Genomic DNA, 24,830 nt, shown 5'->3' on the forward strand with positions numbered 1-24,830 from the left:
CTGCCTTGCTTGATCGGCTGTGTCTCAACATAACTATGGATCTATATATATTATAAATAAATACAGAACAGTGGTTCTCCAAAGAACATATAGTGTAGGACAGTGTTAGAATAGAAATCAATTACTGTCTGGAACTGGGACCACACATGGTGAAATCAATGGAAATTATTAACATATAAAAGGCACCAATTGGCACCACATAGTGCTCTACAGTATCAATAAATTCTCTTTTGCTACAAGAATGTTTTTTTTGTCCATTGTTTTAAAAAGATGTGCCCAATGTATGAATCCCTTCCACAGAATCTCAGGAAAAAGTTTTACTGGTTCCAAATATTCCCAAGCCACAGTCTTCATTTAGCCCACCCTGTGCTAGCTTCTCCATTTATATAGGCAAAGCCGGGGAAATGCTGCATGTGTTCATAGTCAGAGTTACGTCTTGTAGACAGCGATGTGTACATGTCAGTAGAGCTTCCATATCTGGCAGAGTGCATGGTTGGATTAGTATAACAAGAGTTGCTGGATGCCACTTCTTGCCACCGTGGTGCGACCTGGCTTGGATGGAGTCTTGGAGTACTGGTCATGAGGCAAGGTTCCATCCGTGTCTGGCTGTTGAATGGATACTGCAAAAAAATAAAATAAAAGAATAATTATTTTATGTAGCATTAAAAATGACTCTAATTGGAATACCATTGGCTTGATGATTCATGTACATGTATTTGGCTACATGTACATGAAATTCTGATAATCTAGTTGTACAATGTATCCTTGTTTGGCCAATCTGCGGCAGTGTAGATCAGCCTTTACAATGTATGTCTTGACAATCAAACAATTGGTCAAAAACCATAAGTTGTATCTAATTTGGGAACATTTCATTATAAATGGCACCCAAAAAACTGGCATTTGGTTCCTAAAAATTCTAGGTTTGGGACTATGTTAAGATATTCTGGATCTATGAGAATTCAGGACCATAAGATAAACGTGATCGCCTTGCCATGCATCACCTCCAACAAGCTGAGTTGGCACAGTCTCACTACTGGGAGCCCACACAATTAGTTTGAGAGGCACAGTGTATAACCATGACAGCTGCCCACTGCTCCCTTTGACCAGGTTCTAGGCCTAAGCAAACACAGTAGGGTTCCAATTGGGTACCTCTGTCTATTGGTTAAAAAACACATACATTTAAGGGTTGGCCAAAATAAGACCAAATGTTAACACATATTTTTATAAAACTTGATGCTATAAACAGTCCCTGTTTATGAAGCATGGATTCATATCGTCTTGTCTCATATGAAACGCTTGGCTCTTACTGGGCTTCACTATATTCTATTTGCCCTCTAGCTATTACAGTTCAGCTTATAGGTCATTATAGTAGCAATTATATTTTGTAAAAAACTATAACATTTATATATACATGTTTTATTCACATTTTTCTTTATATATTTAAGGCTACACACTTTACAAACCAGATCCAGACTCCACAACCTTTACATAAGCTGTAACCATTGTGAATATGTCACTTGTCTTGGGTTCGACAGTTTTCCTACTTATCTACAAGTTAGAGGATTGTGAAAAGTAGACAACAGCACAGAGATGTTTTATTTCTCCAGCTTCTCAGTCACAGCTGTGAATGTCAGAAGTTTAAAGGACAAAAAGTATATTCTAAAAATAATACAGACTGTAAGTAACTTGTGCTGTATAATAAATGCTATTATGACGGGAAGATGGAAATTTTTGTCATCATGGGTCAGCTAATTGAAAATGACTCATTACTTTTCTTTTCCTCTAGCTTTCGTGAAGAGACCATTGAAAGACAATGTTTTAAGACCGTGTTGCTGGCATGCGTCTGACCAACTCTCCAGTGAACTCTCTATTCAGTCTTTACAAGCCATGCCATCTGCACAGATGTTGGCATGTTGCTGCCTCTGTCACCTCTCACACTGAGCATCCGGTTTAATGAAGGATATTTGGGCTCTGTGTTCCTAGTGATCTTCGTTGATAATAAAGGCGATACTTGTTGTGCTATTCTTGACAGGAAATTACCATTTTTCTGGTGCAACAAGCTCTAAGCTAGCAAAGAATATTAACCCGTTAGTAAAAGTTGGGGGCAAATGTCAATAGGCTTATAGAGTTCATCGGCAATGTATGATTAAAGAATTATATAGTGGCTTAACATTAAAAATGTATTTTAGAGCACACTTAACAGGCTAATGTTTCCCGTTTTCTGTAGATTACATACAAAATTGTAAAGTAGACTGGGGTAGAATCAGCAGAGTCATCTCATCATTAGGGGGGATTTAATGACAAAACACATCTCTACTGTACTGCTGGAGTGGCTTTCCATTAAAAAAAAAATATTTTGGGGCACATACAGTAGGCTGATGTTTCTAGTTTTCTGTAGCTTACTTTAGAGTTTTTCTATGTAAACTGGAATAGGATCAGTAGAGTCATCTCATTAGAATTGGGAGTGGATTAATGGCAAATCACATCTCTATTATACTGTTAGTGACCCAGATAAGGCAGGATAGCAGCACTATACACACAGCTTTCCAGTCACTCCCTGGTTTCTGGGGAAGGGACTTCATCTCGTACAGGAGAAGGTGTTAATCTATTGACATTTTCTATACATTTCTCTATTAACTCACATTCATTGCAGCTGCACTGTCTATACAAAGATTGCTGTAGTGTCTCCACAGCCCACAGGGGAGTGGGTTTGATGTGCACCAACTTAATAGGGTGGTCCTCCTAAAGGTATGTCATCAAGCTTAGTATGCATACTACTTCAAATGATTGAACAGGTACCAACCTGAGACGAGCTTCTGTGATACGCCGTATAATGAAGTGGTGTGGTAATCCCAGATTCATGTGGCAAAGATGTATATTGTGATGCAATTGGAATTGGATTCTGGTTGCTGTAGGTTCCATAATTATAACTACCTGTGTAGCTGAAAAAAAATAGATTGTAATTTATGCAAAATTATGGGGCAATCAGATAATTTTATTAAACGATTTTTTTTAAAACCATACACTAAAACCCTTACCATACAATATAAAGCGTGCATAGTCCAACATTACATCCCATCAGAAAATATGTCATGGCATTCCCACACGCTAGTCTTGATCTCCCTGTGCAGGAGCAAGATGCATCTAAATAAATCAGGCGCATCTCTGGCACTCTGTGCACCAGAAGTCCAAATCTACGCCAGCTAGGAGCTGGCGCAGACTTGAGATATAACTTACACCAGTTTCTGGTGTAATTTATAGTAAATCCCGCGGGCTGTGCTAAGCCCCTACCTTTTCTACATCATCAAGAAGCTCAAAACGTTGCAATAGTGGCATAAAAACATTGATAAATGCCCCTCAAAGAGTCTAATATCAAGAAAAGCCTGAGTTGGCAAATGTATCCGCTTGCACAACATAGACTGATACCTAACGATACATTTTCTTTTTAAATACCCTCTCTCCAGCCTAATAATACTATTCATCCTACTAAATAAATTCCTTCCTAGTGGGCGGACTAGACTGTATCCAATGATGAGCAAGGGTCTTACTTACCTGATATAAATATGTAGAAAAAGCAAATTCTTATATACTCTATGCACCAGAAATAGCTGCAAAAGCCTCTAGGCCTTGCACAATGTTAACTTAAAGGAATTAAGTTAAGGAATAATTCAAGTAATGGACTATCCCCAGAATTGACCATCACTAGCTGATTGGCAGAGGTGTCAGACCCTAGCCAATCAGATAGTGATGGGCTATCCTTGAAGATAGGCCATCACTTAATAAAAGGTGGACAACCCCTTTAAGGCAAGCACTTATGACCACTGCTTATCTGAAACTGGGCTCACATCACATTCCCATGTATGTTTGATTCCCATACAGATATTTACAGATTAAAGAAATGAACCCCTTACTCCTGCCTTTTTTAGTAGTGATCTAAATCAATTGGAGGTAAATACTACAGAGCCGCCCCTAAACTGTGCATTGAAGGCATGTTTGAAAAAACTGGAAAAATAACGACTCTGGCAGACCAAATTCCTCTTTGAGCTGATCAAACATTAGATACCTACTCTAGAAATATAATACCCTTTCCTTCCCATAGAGAATAGAACCCATCCAATCGAAATATTTCTAGTAGTTTAGGATTCCACCACAAGGGAGTTACAGACATGTACCCATTGATTTACATCAAATCTTAAAATTTGGTCCAAGTTTTAACCATTAGACAGACAGTAGGAACTCCAGATTCCCAGTCTAACCTGCCTCCATAACAGCAAATGGCGTCTGACGCCCAGTAACCAGACCTGTCCATTTCCCTGAGGAACTCAGCTTATCCAACTAACCCCAACTCTTAACATGATGTAGCTGTGCTGCTATAAAGTACTGTAGATCCAGGGATTTGAGGAATCCAGATAGAAGAATTAAAGGGTTTCTGTCACCCCACAAAACTCTTTTTTTTTTTTTTTGGATAGTTTATTCCTTATAGCGCGATATAGGAGAATATAATAGTCTTACTTACTTTCATGCGGCCGATTCTTTAGAAAACGAAGTTTTATAATATGTAAATCAGGGCTCTACCAGCAAGTAGGGCGTCTACTTGCTGGTAGCCGCAGCAGAAAACCGCCCCCTCGCTGTGTTGATTGACAAGGCCAGCCGTGATCTCCTCCTCCGGCCGGCCCTGTCAGTATTTCAAAAATCGCGCGCCTCTGGTCATTCGGCGCAGGCGCTCTGAGATGAGGAGGCTCGTCTCCTCAGCACTCCCTCAGTGCGCCTGCGCCGATGACATCACCGAAAGAGAAGACGTCATCGGCGCAGGCGCACTGAGGGAGTGCTGAGGAGACGAGCCTCCTCATCTCAGAGCGCCTGCGCCGAATGACCAGAGGCGCGCGATTTTTGAAATACTGACAGGGCCGGCCGGAGGAGGAGATCACGGCTGGCCCTGTCAATCAACGCGGCGAGGGGGCGGTTTTCTGCTGCGGCTACCAGCAAGTAGACGCCCTACTTGCTGGTAGAGCCCTGATTTACATATTATAAAACTTCGTTTTCTAAAGAATCGGAAAAAGAGTTTTGTGGGGTGACAGAAACCCTTTAAGGAGTGGATATAGTGATTGGTAAGAAAGGAGTAGTGAATAGTGATCTGGATTAATTAAGACTTTTACTTTTGATACAATATAAAATATATCCCTCAAAATATACTAGAGGTTGAGTGCAAAATACAATTTTCCACAGTCCCACACTCGGGGGGGCTCTTTGGAAACAAAGACAGCTGTGTCTACACTTATACAATCAGTGTCGGACACTAGAAGGTGGCAAGAGCTGATATGCACAAGCACCTTAGGTGCACAAAAACAAGGTAGCAGCAATCAATGTATACTGGCACCCTATGTGCACAATTCATTTCTCTGATTTGATATAGTGATTGGGGCAATGAAAGTTATCTGGGAAGTAGATGAACATTATCAGGAGTAGTCAAGAGGCCTATGAAGAAACACTAATGCCTTGAGATATTTGAGGCTCTGGACAACAAGTATGCCCCAGTTGAATAAGAGGAGGAATCGGTCTAGGGGAAGAAGGACCTTTGTCTCAGTTTATTCAGTGACCAGATCTCTTCCCAAACTTGGAGATAGTGCTCATAATGGAAGTTACAGATTGTGCCAAATCTTTAATATATACAACATATCATCTGCATAAAGTGATAGACGTTCCTCCCCACCACTACTATTGGTAGCCTTTTTTTTTTTCAGATTCTACTTACCCATGTTCCTCTCGGTGTGGATAGACAGGTATTCTGTGTGTGACAGTTGTAGGCATGTGTGGACTTCTCATACAGGGTAACGACTGTGTATTCTCTCCTGGTCCATTGGCAGCTGTGGTGACAGTATAGGTCAGTGACCATGTGTATGACTGCATTGCACCTGTAAAAATTAGTACCATATTATGAATCTTAACCATTTTGGGTGGATCTTCTTCCAGAAACTAGATTTCTGACTAGGGACAGGACAAACTGTTTTGTTGCCCAAACATACGGTTTTAGAATTCGTCCCTCCACTCTGGAGTGCAGCATATTTTGTTGGGCGGACAGTTCATTTAACTGCCTCCTCACCCCCTGTACCCTCTTCCTTTCGTACCAGTCTGCTGCAGAGAAAAGTAGTATTGCATGATGGCCATGGAGGTGAACTTATAAATCCAGGGTGTACAGTGAGTTATCTCATGCAGCATGTTGCGATACAATCTTGTACTTCAAAAGTGCATGCAATATATATGTGTATATTGCCTGTGAATATTAAATTCAAATTCAGGGCAAAAGAATATATAAAAAAAAATTCAATATCATAAAACACTTCAATCACATATCAAATGCAATTTTGTTATAACCCAATGGGGAAAAAATTGCATGTCATTTATAATTAACATCAAATTATAAGTCATATGTTGAATTGTTTGTGATCACCATATTGGCATAACATGAAGTGAAGTACACATTAGACCCAATAATGCATGATATCTGGTTGCACAAATGTGGTTAGGTAAGAATGGTTCCCTTTTAGCGTCCATGCATATAAACATGTATGGATCTATAATACAGGGTGGTCCAAAAGTATGGAGACACCTGAATAAATGGAAAACAGTCTGTGTGTGGCATGTTGCTAAGGGGAAGTGGGCAAATCTGTGAGGGGCAGTGTCCAACATGGTGGCCATTTTGAAAGCTGCCACCTTGAAACCAAGTTGATATTTTCAAATGGTATGGAGTGCATGTGACATATGTATCTGTACGAGGAACCCGGCACCCTAACAGACCACCCATTCTCCATGGCACAGTTGGCAAATTGCTTGCCAAATTTCACCAAACAGGTTCTGTGTTGGACCTGCCAAATATGGGTCCCCTTGCAATTGCTCTGACACCCATTCGTCCTTATTGAGATGATGCAGCAACTGAATCTTGTATGCCATTTGTGTGTAACCCGTATCTGCCCGATGGTGGTTCAACTTATCCCGCTCCCCTGTGACAGACAACAGGTGCTACAACATAGATATAAAGTTTGGATAGGGGGTCACTCAATATTAGGCAAACACACAGTAAATTGGTATCCACATCAGTGAAACCACTGAGGAAGGGGTCTCTTCACCCCCAAACGCGTTTGGTATGACAGTGAGGGACTGCTAAGAAGAATTATCTACAATCGTGTATCTACACTTGGATTGAAAGCTTTAAACTATCTGCACCAAAGAGATTTGAAAACCCCGCCTGGAATTACAGCTCACCTGACCTGTCCAGCAAACCACATGGGACACCACACAGGTCTTGGAAGGTCAGAGCGGTGATATCAAGCAGCACCGCTACTACATATCCAGGAGCGTGGGGAACTTCATATATAGACTTTGCCTAAAGGTCCTTGCAGCTCACAACAGAGCATTACACTTGAAAACCTTGGTGTACAAGCGGACCGATCATAGGAGCGGTAAAGTACCCTGCATAATTACAAATCTAAGTAGTGCTGCAATGTGGATATACTAACAACTCCTCAATTAATGTGGAACTTACAACCATAACAGTCTCAGGACTATGATGCTTGGAGTTAGCATTTAACAGCTACGGCCATACAGCCATTCCAAGGGTGCTAGTGCTATTGAAAAATAGCCCCTCCCAGGGACGTATTAGCACTAATCAATCTCAGATTTTCAGTGCATTTGACTATTTGCGGTATATTTTTAATTGTTTTTATGAGATGTTTTATATGTAATATTGTAGTGTGTTTATTTTTTAAGCCTATAAAATATATGTGGATACCTATTTACTGTGTGTTTGCCTAATATTGAGTGACCCCCTATCCAAACTTTATATCTATCTCCATTTACCAGCATTTGGGAGTGCTGAGGGGTAGTGCACCTTTCCAGAAGTAGAAAAGTGAGAGAGCCACCATTTTCTTTTCCCAAAGGTGCTACAACATACCTCCCAACCGACCCAGATCCGGCGGGACAGTCCCGGATTTCAGTGGCTATCCCGTGGTCCCGGAACGGGTGAGGTATATCCCGCTTTCAGGCAGCTGTCTCGGCTTCCATAGGATGCAGAGAGAGTTGCCTGTAATGATGAAGCAGAGAGTTGCTTTGTCTGTGCCAGCTTTGCTACATCCACTTTTTGGTGGGTCCGACACAGAACCTATTTGCCAAAAATTTGGCAATTTTCCAACTATGCCATGGCGGATGGGTGTTCTTTTAGGGTTCCAAGCATTGAAATCCGCAGCAATGACTCAGGTACTGTGCTCCCCAGAGATAAGCACAATCTCTGTCGTCTCCAAACATGTTATTTTAGCCTACTTTCACACTAGCGGCAGGACAGATCCGACAGGCTGTTCACCCTGTCGGATCCGTCCTGCCGCTATTTCGCCGTGCCACCGGACTGCCGCTCCGTCCACATTGACAATAATGGGGATGGGGCGGAGCTCCGGCGCAGCACGGCAGTGCACGGCGAGAGGCCGCCGGACTAAAAGTACTGCATCTCCGACTTTTTAGTCCGGCGGCCTCTCACTGCGCACTGCCGCGCTGCGCCGGAGCTCCGCCCCATCCCCATTATTGTCAAAGGGGACAGAGCGGCAGTCCAGCGGCACGGCGAAATAGCGGCAGGACGGATCTGACAGTGTGAACCGCCTGTCGGATCCGTCCTGCCGCTAGTGTGAAAGTACCCTTAGCAGCCATATCTGTGTCTGTAACAAAGAGAAAAATTTTAATAAGTTTGGCAGGAATAAAGGTATGTCACATATAAGCACAAGTTTGGATTACTCATCAAATTCTCTATATACATATCTCACATGCACCCTTTGACATATGAAAATATTGACTTGGTTCCAAGATGTCTGCTTTTAAAATTTAATACATTTTTTTTTTTTTTTATTGCTTCATATATATTTTGAATCTTATGATTTTTGAGCTACTTGGACAGCCCTGTGTGTATTTGACTTTGTAGAATCAGGCCATTATGAAGTGAAGACCACATTTTCTGCCCTTACAGGAAGGATTTTGCTGTGCGGACCACCCAGCTAGTTAGCTCATTAGTATTTACTTATGTAAATGAGTTGGTGAAAAATGTCAAATTCCTCAAACAATAGAGGCAATGAGAGCTATCATTTGCATTCCTTTAAAGGCTTATGTATATACAGCCAACCAGAACAGTCAGTGACATCGGTGCGCATGACAGATTTCTAATGGAAACTGGGAGGGGGGAACGATGGTCACTATCTAATCACAGTATGATAAGCCAAAGTTTATAACTACAAAAAAGTAGAAAAAGTAATGAAAAGTAGTATTTGCATTAATATACCTTTGCAAAGGATATGATTCTACTGTCTATCTATCTATCTATCTAATCTATCTATCTACAGGGCCGTCTTTAACGCGGGGCAAAAGGGGCAGCTGCCCCGGGCCCAGTTGCTCCTGGGGGGCCCAAGGCTGGAGGACCTTTCATGGATCCATACTTTATTAACTAAGTAACAGGACATGTAGGGCATACATGGGGGATGTCCCTGCACTTACTATTATTTCTGGGCGCCGCTCCGTTGCGCTGCTGTGGCTCCCGTTACATTCTTGCACGCTGTATGCTAAGTAACAGCATCAGAACACCAGGGAGGAGACATCAGCTTTGCTCTGTGGGCGTTTCTTCTCCGCGCAGCACAGAGCGTCACAGCCAGGGAGAAAAAAAACTCACCTTCTCCCTGACTAGCACTGGTTGGCTGAGATTCATCAATCAGTCCCTGCAAGGTATGCTATTCGGGGACCAATGCACAGGCAGGTTTATACATGCTGATGTGGGGTGGGGCAGTTGGAGGGGATTATTTACATAGCAGGACCTGGAAGGTTAGAGAGTTGAGAGTTAAAGGGGTTGGCCACTTTCTGGTTATTGTTGACCAATGTGTATATAAGATGATTATATGATGCTAATATTTCTACACTTCATAGGGTACACAAAGTCTTTTGTGCTGTCCACACAGAGGTCTTGTCCATAAAATGGCTGCTGATGGAGGGACTTGTGACCAGGCAGATCACCTCCATGTGAGGTCCCCTCCGTTCACACACACACACACTGCACCTGCCATCTGCACTTGTTCTGTTTGTCGTTTAGTGCAGGTGCAGTTTGTCTGAACGGAGGGGACCTCACATGAAGGTGATCTGCCTGGTCACATGTCCCTCCATCAGCAGCATGTGTCCAGCATGTCAGTGGTGTGTAGCTGTGTCCAGTGTGTTAGTGGTGTGTGCAGAATGTGTCCAGCATGTCAGTGGTGTGTAGCTGTGTCCAGTGTGTTAGTGGTGTGTGCAGAATGTGTCCAGCATGTCAGTGGTGTGTAGCTGTGTCCAGTGTGTTAGTGGTGTGTGCAGAATGTGTCCAGTGTGTTAGTGGTGTATGCAGCAGGTGTCCAGTGTGTCAAGTCTTGTATGCAGCATGTGTCCAGTGTTTCAGAGGCGTGTGCAGCAGGTGTCTAGTGTGTCAGTGGTGTATGCCGCATGTGTCCAGTGTGTCAGTGGCATATGCAGCATGAGTCCAGTGTGTCAGTGGCATATGCAGCATGTGTCTAGTGTGTCAGTGGCATATGCAGCATGAGTCCTGTGTGTCAGTGCATATGCAGCATGTGTCCAGTGTGTCAGAGGCATGTGCAGCATGTGTCTAGTGTGTCAGTGGTGTATGCCGCATGAGTCCAGTGTGTCAGTGGCATATGCAGCATGAGTCCTGTGTGTCAGTGGCATATGCAGCATGTGTCCAGTGTGTCAGTGGTGTATGCCGCATGAGTCTAGTGTGTCAGTGGCATATGCAGCATGAGTCCTGTGTGTCAGTGGCATATGCAGCATGTGTCCAGTGTGTCAGTGGTGTATGCAGCATGAGTCCTGTGCGTCAAGTGTTGTATGTGTTCAGTGTGTTAGAAGTTATATCAAGATAGCTTCATAGTATAATAATGCGATGTGGCCACGTATAGCCTCTGAGGGGCCTGCTTATTTTAAGCCCTAGTCTGGTCCACTCACACCTGATTGTCATCCCATTGATTGAAAACTTCTGAATCTAATTTCATCTTCATATTATCTGCTAGTCCTAAAGGTTCACATACTTTTGCCACTCATAGACATGTGATATTGCAGTCATGGCCAACCTGTGGCTCTCCAGCTGTTGTAAAACTACAACTCCCACCATGCCCTGCTGTAGGCTAATAGCTGTAGGGAGTCTGAGCATGCTGGGAGTTGTAGTTTTGCAACAGCTGGAGAGCCTCAGGTTGGCCAGCCCTGTGATATTGTATCATTTTCCTCAATAAATAAATTGGTTTGATCTGGTTATCTTTATCTACCCACTAGGTCTTCTACTGTACATGGTGTATCAACTTCCAGTGATTTCGGGTATACACCATTTTCATCAGAAGTTAAAGGGGTTCTGCACTTTCATTTAACTGATGATCTATCCTCTGAATAGATCATCAGCTTCTGATCGGCGGGGGTCCGACACCCGGGACCCCCGCCGATCAGCTGTTTGAGAAGGCAGCGGCGCTCCAGCAGTGCCGCGGCCTTCTCACTGTTTACCGCCGGCCCACTGACGTCACGACTAGTATCAACTAGCGTTGGCGGGGCTAAGCTCCATTCAAGTGATCTCAAGTGATCTCAAACAGCTGATCGGCGGGGGTCCCGGGTGTCCAGAGGATAGATCATCAGTTAAATGAAAGTGCAGAACCCCTTTAACTAAGAAAGCAATTAATATTGAAAAATTTAAAATGACTACTAGGTGTGTTTCAATCTGTGGAGCACAACCTCTGTCTTGCTGCACAGAAACACAGCTGATCGTCTGCCTCTGCGATCACCTGTGTTTCTGACCTCAAAGCTACATGCCGCTGGATTAAAGCTCCTGCTATCTAGTAGGAGCAGGTTGGGTTCCCAGTTATCAGTGATAATCAGCGACCCTGCAGGAAAGACAGAAATGGTTTATTACCACTTCTTACCTTCTTCTTTCTTCTGTTCATAGCAATCCATGAGTGCTATGCAGTGAATTGAGGAAGCAGATGTTCCACTGCCTCTGTTGGATCCAGTGATCACATGATCGCCAAGTGTCTCGGGGGCAGAGCAGAGCTGCAGGGTCTTAGCAGACCCTGATCATCTCTGCCTGTGTACAATGCCCCCACAGGTGGCTGTTATTACCTGTAACTGGGGCTCATTTGGATGTGGAGTGGAAAATACAACAAAAAACGTTATTGTCTCCAGAGGTCTTTGTAAAAATAAGTAAAAAAAATATATAAATACAAATAAAATAAAATAAATTAAAACACACGCCCACAGAAAGTCGCTATTATCACCACTTGGGGGACATGTTATGTGTCAAAGATAAATATAAAAAAATATAATAAATACAATTAAAATAATAAAAAATAAAAACGCACACGCCAACCGAAATAGATGTCATTATCACCTCTTAGCAGACGTATTATGTGCCAAAAATAAAAGTTAAAAAATATAATAAATTACAAATAAAATAAAACTGCTCACGCCAACAGACATTGTCACTATTATCACCTCTTAGGGGACGTAATAAATAAATACGTTTAAAAATAAGTAGAAAACACCAACCGAAACTGTCGCCAAAGTTGGCCAGTTCACACGAAACTATACGCATTATATATCTAAACGACTGAGACAAAATAGGGAACTTATTTTAATAATTTATTTTGGTGTCAATTTGCATGATTAAATAATAAGGAGCTATAGTTTCAAAAGAATGACTTTTTAAAAATGTTTGCAGTTTTCCCCAAATAAATTTAAAAAAAAACATAAAAAAGTCCTATGTGATGTGATGTCATAGAGGTGAGTACTCGCTAGAGACCCCAATCACGTAACAAATAAAAAGTTACAACCGTTAAACCATCATGTGCGCTAAAAAAAAGCCTTTTTAGACCTGGTGATCAAAGATGAGTACTTTACCTGCTAGGAAGGGAAAGTGCATATTGGTTATTGCATGGTGCCTGTCACACAGATATAACCTATAAATGCAGCGGTAATAACCAATGATCACCGTCCTCTGCAGTGAAGGAAGCCATTCATTTCTGAATGGGAGGCAGCATAGCAGGGAAGGAAATGTCACCACTTCAGCCCCTATTACACTGCATGATATTCAGCCAATTATTGGAAACAAGTGTAATAGAACTAAATGAGGGAGGAATCACTATGGAAGCGATCATTCCTTCCCCATTGACTTTGCATCAGCCTGTGTAATAGGCCAATGCAAACAAGCATTTATCAACATTTTTTGTGGCCACTTGAAATAGAACGATGAGACAATGTGGCCCTAAGAGCAAAAATGGTCGTGTACCCCTGGTTTAAAGTGCACTGAAACTTCTTGTGACATGTCAGAAGTTTTGATCACTAAAACGAAGGGGCATTAGTGTTCATCTGAGCACAGTCCTTTTGGCTTTCATCAGCTTTGCTTGGCTCTTCCCTGACAACAGAGCGTGCTGTGAACACATTCAAAGAAAGTATACAGGGTCTGGAGACCACATGCTCTGCTCAGAGTTGATATGACACGTCAAAAGTTTTATAAAAGTTTAGTTACCCTTTAAATGGATTGTCTTAGGGAATACCCTTACCAACATGCCCATTTAAAGGCCATAAATGTTTGATAGTTGTAGGCCCCACCACTGAGACCCATACATATCTCCTGAAGGGGGGGGGGGTTCTCTTATGTCTCATGGTCTGCTGTTTTCAGAACTTCCATAGAAGTGAATAGAAAAAGTTGCACATCCATGTCACCTCACCATTCACAGCAATCAGCATCAGGTGGAATGGGGTTTAGGTGTGAGAAACCCCTCTGAGTGGATGTGCCATAAACACTATTATAAGAGGTGTGCCATTAGAAAATGACTTATTTTTTTAAATCACATTTTTATATATTATTTTTTTCATTCTTGTCGATTTTTTTTATTTTATTTTACGTCTTGCTAACCTCTAGGCCTAAAATATGTCGAGACTTTCTGTATGCCTAGAAATCTCTACCATACAAGTCAATGAGGTCAGCTCCTTTCCATTGTGTCTGTGGCCCATGTAGCTGCTCTCAAAAGACAGGAAATATTGATATATTGTTGTCCTAGTGACCAGTGTGAAAACTGCACAATTTTAAGATTTTTAATTGAATATAGGTAGTAACATGGAAAAATTTAAAATAAAATCACCCAAAATTCTAAAAAAAATATGTTTAGCATGAAAACGTGATTTTAAACAATAGGTCACTTTCTGAGAACACATTCCCTTTAAGGCATGTCCAGTGTATGTCATAGAGGGGAGTACCTGCTAGAGACCTCCCTTTATGAACAAGAGTGGAGAACCACTAATTAAGAGCAGCTTCCACTTTGGTGGACCCAGTTTGCTCATATATCATGTGTTTGACCATTCGTTTGAATGAAAGGCATGTAATGAGTATATTTCCCTGGCACAGCACCTTCCTCTAGTGCTAACAGCTGATTGTCAGAGATTCCAGGAGCTAGACCTGTGGGGTATCTATCGTCAGGGTGTCTATCTTCAAAGTATACCTTCTTTTTGCATAAATAAATCCAGAATTTTCATGCCGGCCATTCACCCCCATGAGTACGTAACCAGCCTGATGAAGGGCATGCCTTTTGCCCGAAACGTTGCCTCAGTTCTAAAAAGGACCACTATGTCCGGCTAATAAAAAGCATTTAATCAATATTGGAGTGCTGTCTAAATTGTCAAATACAAGAATTTTAAGAAACATCATATGGGCAGAGTTGCCCTACAAGAATTTCTTTAGGGCTCAAACCTCATGTAAATTTCTACAGTTTTTGGGGGGGAGGGTGTTTTTTTTAAATATTATTTCCCCCGACCCCAAAAATATATATGCTCTTAATTCCTTTACAAGTATATTCTAATCTTGTTGATATTTCACATCCTAATTCTTAAATTTGTAGTTTTTAATTATTATATTATATATTAGTATATTATATGATTAATATTGAGTCATTGTTATATACTGTATACTGTATGTATGCTATTTTTATATGTCGACGTGATTTTCCTTTAAACTCACACAATGTAGACTTTAGTCCTTTTGAAAATCTATTAAGGTGCTTAAATACAGATCGTAGATTGAAAAGGTTAAACTTGGTTCTTTCAGGTCAGGCCTGCCTCTATGCAGAGTTTTTTTTTTTTTTGTATTTTATAATGTTTGCACTGTAGGTCACCACTTCTGAGTCCTTAAACATTTTACTGGAGGGTAAACTTTCTGAGAGTACCCAAACAAATAGCTCCCAAGTGTGAGAATGGCTCAGTGTTTTAGGCCGTAAAGTAAAGGCTCCATTGGGAGCCAGCAAGATAGATGAGCTGAATAGAAGCTGCGCGCATTTGTAATGGGCAACAATGTCCCATCATAAGTTGTAGGCCGGGCATTGACCAGAAAGGCATACATCACAGCTCTATAAACAGCCAACTTAACAATACAGACATCCGTGGAATGTAAAGCAGAAACCTTTTGCCCAAGGGAAAGTAACAAGACAATAAAGGCAGCCTCATACTGGTGAATAGGGGTTTACATAGTAGACTGTAAAATGTTAAAACAGCATCACTTTACTAGAATCGCACCTGTTTTTGTGGGATTTTAGGTAATGTTCACACAAGTGTTTTATTTAAATGTATATGTCTATAATTATAAAAAAGGAACTGTTGTATTGATGGATCCAATTGATTTTTAATGAGACTGATTGCATAATGGTTCCTTTGTCATACACTTGCATTCATTCCTATGGAAATCTTTTTTCTTTATGGGTCTTAAAATAACAAATGAAGGGTATCTAAATAGTTATAGATGACAGACACAGTGAGTCCCAAGGGGTAACTTGCAGTTCTTTGACCACAACACAAAATGTGTAACAAGGCACCCAACTATGGTGAGTAATTTATAATATTGGGCCGAGCTACCTTTGGGGACGTAAGGCTCCAGGGCTCAGGAATCATGCTAGCAACCTTCACATTTTGTGAATAATATTGGTGGCATGGGTGTTAAATATTCTTATTTCCATTGGTGAAACATATCTTGATGTGAAGGAAGGAGATGCCAAGTTCAATGTATTTATCAACCAACATGAGAGGACTCATCTGTGTTAGTCTTCAACATGATCCCACCAACTACATGGCTGATTCCAGTCAGATAGATCTCATGTAATGGTCTTCCATGTTTTCCTTGCCCTTATGTAGAGTTATTTTCCAACATTTCCTCCTGGCATAATGCAGTCAAAAGAACTATATCAATAATACCTTAATAACACTATTATAAAAATTAACATAATATTGTAAACTATATATGTAAGATATATATTTGCATAATCCCTTTTTTCTTAGAGTACCAGATAATAAGATGATCACAGGGTGTTCTGCAGCTCGGTCCAGCAACTAGATCATTTCACCTGCTGGACAATCACCACAGTTTCCACAGACTGAATGTTTATATCATACATGGATGTCCAAGTCCTTTAAAAAGAGATGCTCTTCATAGCTCCACTGCAGCCTGGCTAATATATGAGGGTAACCCGTTTAATAAACTCAGACAACCCTCTTTAAAACTATCAGCTCTAGTTTCATGAAACTAGGAAAAACTACCAAAGTAGAGCATGGTACACAATGCAAAAATTTAATGAGTGTCCTACCTGTTGTTACTGCCAATGCACTACTCTCTGGAGAGTGGTTGCTCACAGGTGATATTGCTGACGTGAGGTCAATGGATGTTGAAGATGTGTTCGGTGAGAATGGAATTGGAGATGGTGTGGAAATTGCAGGTTCTGCTAGTATAATCTCCTCTGTGTCCTCTGAGAAAAAAAATGTGAAACTCAATCAACTCATACAGTCTAAAAGTGCTTGTATAATTTCAATAGTTATCAGCCAACCCCTATCTCTCCCAGCTCCCCTATACAGTATCTATATACTAATACACACCTGGCCATATATATTTTCAGTGGGGGAAGAGAAGAAAGCTGCTGTCAGAAACCTCTGGCAGTGGCTTATCTCCCGTGAGAATAAAAAATCAGGCACTGAAATTCAGACAGGAGCATCCCGTTCTCTATTGCCGAACCAGCTGTTTTTGGTGGAAACGGCCAGCAATCTAGTCTGTTGTCTATGGAGACATTTACACTGTGCAGGTTGGATATCAAACCTTCAATTTTGTTATTTTTCTGAGATAAGTGGTACTAGATATATATATATATATATATATACCCACAATGTAGGTAATCCATTTTGTTCATAAGATTCCAAAGTATTAGTGTACTCAGTTACATCTCTAAAATATTACAGGTCAGATTCATATTTAGGCCTGATATGTATCACTACAATGTTATGTAACCTACTCTTAGTAGTCATTGAGCAACCCACTTACCGCTATGAGCTTCTCCTTTCATTGCCCTCATAAGCTCGTTGGCTCTCTCCTGGCAGTGTAATGACTCCAACAAATAAAGGACATAGTCATCAAACATTAAATGAATGAGGTGGAAAGAACCTGGTTAAAGGAAAGAAATTACACATAAGATTTTTACATTTCATCTCCGTACATTGAAGGAAGGAAGTTGTAAATTAATCTTTTACATATCATCTTCATACAATGGAGACAAACATAAAGTGTCTGATATCATGTCATAAAGGTCAGGAAACCTCTTTAAAGGGGTTATACCATGATTGAAGAAACACATGAAAACCAGACATCATATGTCACCTGGCACTCCCTCGCATGGAAATAGAGCAATAGTAATAGTGTTGTTACACAATATTTAATTGGCAAAATATATTAAAATACAACATCACAATACAATATTAAAATAACAATCGCTGCAGCGGAGACAATATCAGTCCCTAAAAATACCTAAAATCTAAAACTTCAATAAAAACTCAAAAAAAGTCCAAAAAGAAGGGGACCATACGTCCTGAATGTGCAAAAATATCGCAAGCCAAAAGTGTCAGTCTATTCCTTATAATAGTATTGGCATTCCTTTCTTATATGCAATATAACATGCAAAATCCATGCAAGGCACCTTTTCAAATATTCAGAATTGTCCGATATAAATATTCGATAAAGTATCCAATCGGACACCAAGTTTTTACTCACAGGTGAATGTCGATTATCCTGCAGTCCCAATATTCAATCCTTTTGATTTTTACTCACGGTATTTATTCACGTGGTTCTCAGTGTTTAGCGTCCCACCTGGTTCATTCGTCTCTGGTCTCTCTCGATCGTTATCCAGATCCGGTTATACGATCAGGGTGTAATATCGCGAGAGGTGAACTTATACTTGTACTGACCAGTTTGAATGGCTGAAATTCCGGGTCTTTATCTTTGGAGCGCTCCAATTTCTTTGTGTATCTCCGGATATTAGTAGCCGAACTTCCAGTGGGGGTCACTTGTTGGGGATGTCTTTGAAAAGACATCCCCAACAAGTGACCCCCACTTGAAGTTTTAGATTTTAGGTATTTTTAGGGACTGATATTGTCTCCGCTGCAGCGATTGTTATTTTAATATTGTATTGTGATGTTGTATTTTAATATATTTTGCCAATTAAATATTGTGTAACAACACTATTACTATTGCTCTATTTCCATGCGAGGGAGTGCCAGTCTCATACTACATAATATATACTTTTTATTACGCCTTTGTTGATTTGAGTGAATCAATTTGAGACTAGAGCACCCAATCCGGAATTGTAAGTGGAGTGAGTCTATACTACTTTTTATCATATGTCACCTGACAATCTCTTCCTTACAAAGCAAAGGTCTTGTACCTCACATAGATCCAGAGATCGACCCATTCATTGCTCAAATTGCTCTGCTAGTTTTGTTTCAGGTTGGCAGTTCAGGGGGTGTGTTTTTTCTCGGGGGGCTTGTCCTTTCTGCTGTAGCTCTTTCCCTGTAACTGCACCAGTTTCTAACAGAAGTTATAGTGACAGTTGAAGATTTACAGAGCGCGTGTGACCACCTCAGTGAGGTGGACAAGAAATAAGGAAAAGAATAAACAGCAGGTGGTACTACACGGATATACAGTCAGGTCCATATATATTGGGACATTGACACAATTCTAACATTTTTGGCTCTATACGCCACCACAATGGATTTGAAATGAAACAAACAAGATGTGCTTTAACTGCAGACTGTCAGCTTTAATTTGAGGGTATTTACATTCAAATGAGGTGAACGGTGTAGGAATTACAACAGTTTGCATGTGTGCCTCCCACTTGTTAACGGACCAAAAGTAATGGGACAATTGGCTTCTCAGCTGTTCCATGGCCAGGTGTGTGTTATTCCCTCATTATCCCAATTACAATGAACAGATAAAAGATCCAGAGTTCATTTCAAGTGTGCTATTTGCATTTGGAATCTGTTGCTGTCAACTCTCAAGATGAGAGCTGTCACTATCAGTGAAGCAAGCCATCATTAGACTGAAAAAAGAAAACAAACCCATCAGAGAGATAGCAAAAACATTAGGCGTGGCCAAAACAACTGTTTGGAACATTCTTAAAAAGAAGGAACGCATCGGTGAGCTCAGCAACACCAAAAGACCCGAAAGACCACAGAAAAATACTGTTGTGGATGACCGAAGAATTCTTTCCCTGGTGAAGAAAACACCCTTCATAACAGTTGGCCAGATCAAGAACACTCTCCAGGAGGTAGGTGTATGTGTGTCAAAGTCAACAATCAAGAGAAGACTTCACCAGAGTGAATACAGAGGGTTCACCACAAGATGTAAACCATTGGTGAGCCTCAAAAACAGGAAGGCCAGATTAGAGTTTGCCAAACGACATCTAAAAAAGCCTTCACAGTTCTGGAATAACATCCTATGGACAGATGAGACCAAGATCAACTTGTACCAGAGTGATGGGAAGAGAAGAGTATGGAGAAGGAAAGGAACTGCTCATGATCCTAAGCATACCAACTCATCAGTGAAGCATGGTGGTGGTAGTGTCATGGCGTGGACATGTATGGCTTCCAATGGAACTGGTTCTCTTGTATTTATTGATGATGTGACTGCTGACAAAAGCAGCAGGATGAATTCTGAAGTGTTTCGGGCAATATTATCTGCTCGTATTCAGCCAAATGCTTCAGAACTCATTGGACGGCGCTTCACAGTGCAGATGGACAATGACCCAAAGCATACTGCAAGAGCAACCAAAGAGTTTTTTAAGGGAAAGAAGTGGAATGTTATGCAATGGCCAAGTCAATCACCTGACCTGAATCCGACTGAGCATGCATTTCACTTGCTGAAGACAAAAATAAAGGGAAAATACCCCAAGAACAAGCAGGAACTGATGACAGTTGCAGTAGAGGCCTGGCGGAGCATCACCAGGGATGAAACCCAGCGTATGGTGATGTCTATGCGTTCCAGACTTCAGGCTGTAATTGACTGCAAAGGATTTGCAACCAAGTATTAAAAAGTAAATGTTTGATTTATGATTATTATTCTGTCCCATTACTTTTGGCCCCTTAACAAGTGGGAGGCACATATGCAAACTTTTGTAATTCCTACACAGTTCACCTGATTTGGATGTAAATACCCTCAAATTAAAGCTGACAGTCTGCAGTTAAAGCAAATCTTGTTTGTTTCATTTCAAATCCATTGTGGTGGTGTATAGAGCCAAACATTTTAGAATTGTGTTGATGTTCCAATATTTATGGACCTGGCTGTATTTTATTAAATAGCTTATTGGCTATACTAAATTTTTAATTACATGCAATTAAAGAAATATTCTGAATCAGGTGCTGGTTTGAAAAATTAAGAATATTTTTTGTGGCACACCCCCTTTAATGAGTCATACCATATTTATTTTGTATATTGCACTATATTATAAATTATATGGTTTTATTATACTTGTTTGCCCATTATATGATTAACCCAAGGGCATTTCTACAGCCCTCCTGACAAATAAAAATACATTAGTATTATAAATGCCCCATGCAAAGTGGGGGCAGGTCTAATTCAGATTTTGCATTGAAATCTAGGAGCCTAAAGTTACATCTCAGGGCAAACCATTGCTTTTGCATCCACAATGACTTTGGTACTAGGTACAACCACTATGAGATAAACAGATTCATTGCAACTGGTATAGGATGCTCCTTTCACTCCACAAACTTCAGAAGTTTTAAACATACCAAAACTTGGTGCACTGTGTAACGTCATGTCCCGAATGACTCTTGTGCCAAAACAAGACCAGATTAAGAGGAACTGCTGTGCCACCCTCTTTAATGACCCTGGTTTTTTGGACGCTACCTAGAATTTAAAAGAAAATTTTTAAATTATTTTTATAATAAAGATTAAGCTATTATTTTGATTTACCATTCACACAAGTCATCAGACTATTTATATGCAACCTTTTTTTTTTTTTAGCTTTAAATTAGAAAACTGAAGCATCATACTACCATTTTGTATATACACCTCCCATTCTGACCTATGTGCTTCCATGGTAACAGACTACAAACTCTGTCTGATCCTGCAGTCACACTTCCTTCTATCTCTTCCCTACTTTTTAGTATAATTTTGGCAAATTAGCAAGAAGTAAGGTACATCTGGAAGAGAGTAGGATTGCAGTCTGTTTAGCTTGAGCAAACTTTCAACTCTGATTTGATCCCTTACAAGCCAACAAAAACTGTGCAGGAATAATTAAGTTCAATGATCAAACCAGGCATGCTTTTAGTATAATAACCTAGATGATCTAATGGTCATTAGAGTAAACCAGAGGTCACATGTATGAAAACTGCCCTAAAAGAAAATGTCCCTGTTGTCTATAACAGCCAATTAGAATTCAGCATTAATCGTCTTCATGGGAGTGTCTGAGATTCGAAAAACGGGTCTGTTCTATTTAGTCAGAAACTGTGCTGCTCTTGTCCAAGGGGTGAATGGGGTTCTGCAACTTCTAAGAAATGTGTTTTAGCTGCAGTATCGGATACAGCCTATGGTCAAGAGTGGTGCTGTTAAAACCACCCTCTAATGGAGAAGCAAATTCTAAATTGCTTAAAGGGAATCTGTCATCCTAATTTGGATTATTAGCTACTGTAATACATGCATAGTACTTCAGATGACGACTCCAGATAACTATTTTTATTTCCCTACTGTCCCCATTACCCCATTGTCAGGACTCAAAGCTGTACTGAAATGCATTGTCAGGACTGCTGTGCTGTTCTAACATAATGGAGAGGACTGCAGAGCAGTCATGACAATTTATTTTAATGCAGCTGATAGCGGGGGAACGAGGGGCAGTAGGAAAATAAAAAAAATAATGATCTGGATATATTTGCAGTACTACTCATGTATTACTGTAGAAAACGGGGTGAAAGGTTCCCTTTAACCATGGAAGTCCTAATCCTGCAAGTTTACCCAAAAATAGAGAATATAGATGCTTTTTTACTGAACTATACCATAAATATACTACTTTTAGATTATTAGACATGTGTAAACTCACCTTCACAACACATCTGTCCACCATGGAATCCAACCAATCAATGTATGATTCAATTGGTGATTGTTCTTCTAATAAATGGTCAAACTCCTGATACACTGAAGAACCAAAGGTTAAATGTATCAGTAAGACAGAACTGCTCAAAGTAGATACTGGTCATTCCTTATGGAATTGTAAGTTTTAGTTCCTTGTTAAAGGGGTTCTCCGTGATTGATTTAAAATGGCCACCTGCAAACTGTCCTAGAATCTGAGAAGGACTGGTTGCCACCAGTTGCAGAGCTGTCTAGAGGGGTTAGGGGTTGTGGCCTCACTACACACTACACTGCTCTACACTAGATGGCAATGATATGATCCTTCCTATGATATACCATCATGGCTTAGCAGCAAACTCACCAATGTGTAGTATAGGCAAGTGCCAGAGTGTCAAGTCCTGCTCACATTCTAGGACCGGTTTCTTTTGTCCATTTTAAATCATTCCCAGAGAACCCCTTGAAAAATTTGTCAGTCAAGGGTGATTGTATGTAAAGGACGGGACTCGAAAAATGAAAATAAAACTCCTTCTAGATGTTGAGTCCTTAGGCTCCCCACGCAAAAAGCCTACTACTACTTTAAAAGTTAAGAAACTTTGTACATACTTTTTTGTATGTATGTTGAGATTTTTATAATTTTATCATCGAAGTGTGTTTCTGACAAAGATTGGGCATAAAATGGGAAGAACCCATCCTGTCAGCTTGATTGACAGGTCTCTTCCTATTTGCATATAGGGAGAAGCCTGTCAATCGAGGCAAGCTGGTAGGGTAGAATCCAGCGGGGGGACTATAGCTGTATGTAAACAGGGAACCTGTCTCCTGACAAGTTCTTTTTAAATTAGGAATGGGAATCCTGGAGAGAGACAGTCTGGTGTCAGGTCAGCTCTTCTTCCATGGGCCTCAATACCATATATTTCACTTATGTTAGCAGCAAATATATTATAACAATGCAAAAACTAGTGCTGCAATCCCCCATAGACTCCCTATCATTACCATATTTTTTATGCCATGTAAATTTAGAAGCAATAGGAAGAGCACTAAAATTAACTCTTAAATTTCTGCCATTTTATGAGTCACTTCTGGAGTATTAAAGGGAGTCCATCAGCTCCAAAATAGGCTTCAAAATAAGCATACCATGTAAGGTAGGTGCCCGGAAACATAACCATACCTTTCTTGTTGAAAATCCAGCCCTCTGTTACTGAAAAATGCTACTTGTCATTTTTATATAAATTAGGTTTTTGGTGCGCTATAGGCATGCCGCTCCGTTTGGCGCACCATTTCTTTGTCAGTACCGCCACACAGTTTCTCCCCCTCGTTTGATGGACAGTCCCTAAGATTTCAGAGCTAGTAGTGATGTTGTAGCGGAAGCCAGGTGCAACTGGAGGGAGTGACTCCTTCCACAGTGCACAGAAAAAACATATTTGCATAAAAAGAAACAGTTATTAAAGGAATAGACTTTCACAGGAAAGGTGCAGTTATGTTTCAGGGCATCTATCCTACAAGCCATATGTTTACTCTGAAACTGATTTTGGAAGTGACAGATTCCCTTGAAGGATACAGGCTGGACAATTTATCAAAATAATCACAGCAAAAAACTTTTCTGACAAATTGAAAAATCATAATAAATCGAAAGCTCAGAATATTGATTGACTATGAACTGTAAAATGATGATAATCACAGTATCTGTACACATCCCTCCAGATTAAAAAATAAATCATGGATGCTTCCATGTTTTTTTCACGGGCGCTAAAATAATCTCTATTTTTATGGACTTAAAAAAATGTATGTATAGCTGGGAACCCTGCAGTGGTGATACTTTAATATTTAACCCTTTCAGGCCAATGCACCAATAATTTATATTCACCATTACAAGCTGTATCTCTTACATTGGATAATGAGTTTTCTGTGTTCGTCTCTGGAATCTTCTATAGTATAAAGACTCTGTTTGGTAATGCTATTAAGGTCAACATTCCTCCAGTCTTCCAGCATCTGAAATGTGATATCGGCACTGTGTATAACCGTTCGTGAGGCCTGAAAAAAATCACACAAAATTTGTCCAATATGATGTAAATACTGTAAAATAAAATATTGAGTGATGCAAAAAATTAGCACGATATGGACGTATTTCTATGCCCATATTAAGCCATCATGAAATTGGCCTTAATGAATGCAGAATTCAATAATAATTGATGTAAAAATATTAAAATATCTACTTTTTATTACACACGTGGTGACAACCAAATCAATGCCAGCATCAGTGCAGCATAACTGAGAATATAAAAAGCCATAGCAGGTTTACTAAATACTAAAAAGTCACATTGGTAAGCATAGCTGGGAGGTCCAGGCATTCTAA

At 40.4% G+C, this 24,830-nt stretch overlaps 1 protein-coding gene across 1 annotated transcript in view; it reads right to left on the bottom strand.

Annotated features, from left to right (window-relative positions):
- Positions 1 to 350: 350 nt before the first annotated feature.
- Positions 351 to 24,830, bottom strand: part of RFX4 (regulatory factor X4) — a 77,764-nt gene continuing 53,284 nt past the window's right edge. The window contains 8 exon segments of the mRNA XM_040439592.1: positions 351 to 620; positions 2,804 to 2,942; positions 5,753 to 5,912; positions 16,665 to 16,823; positions 17,390 to 17,509; positions 21,145 to 21,262; positions 22,452 to 22,546; positions 24,364 to 24,508. Coding sequence (XP_040295526.1) covers positions 351 to 620; positions 2,804 to 2,942; positions 5,753 to 5,912; positions 16,665 to 16,823; positions 17,390 to 17,509; positions 21,145 to 21,262; positions 22,452 to 22,546; positions 24,364 to 24,508 — 1,206 coding nt within the window.

The sequence above is a fragment of the Bufo bufo genome, chromosome 1 (assembly GCF_905171765.1).
Source record: "Bufo bufo chromosome 1, aBufBuf1.1, whole genome shotgun sequence".
In the NCBI taxonomy this organism is placed as follows: domain Eukaryota; kingdom Metazoa; phylum Chordata; class Amphibia; order Anura; family Bufonidae; genus Bufo; species Bufo bufo.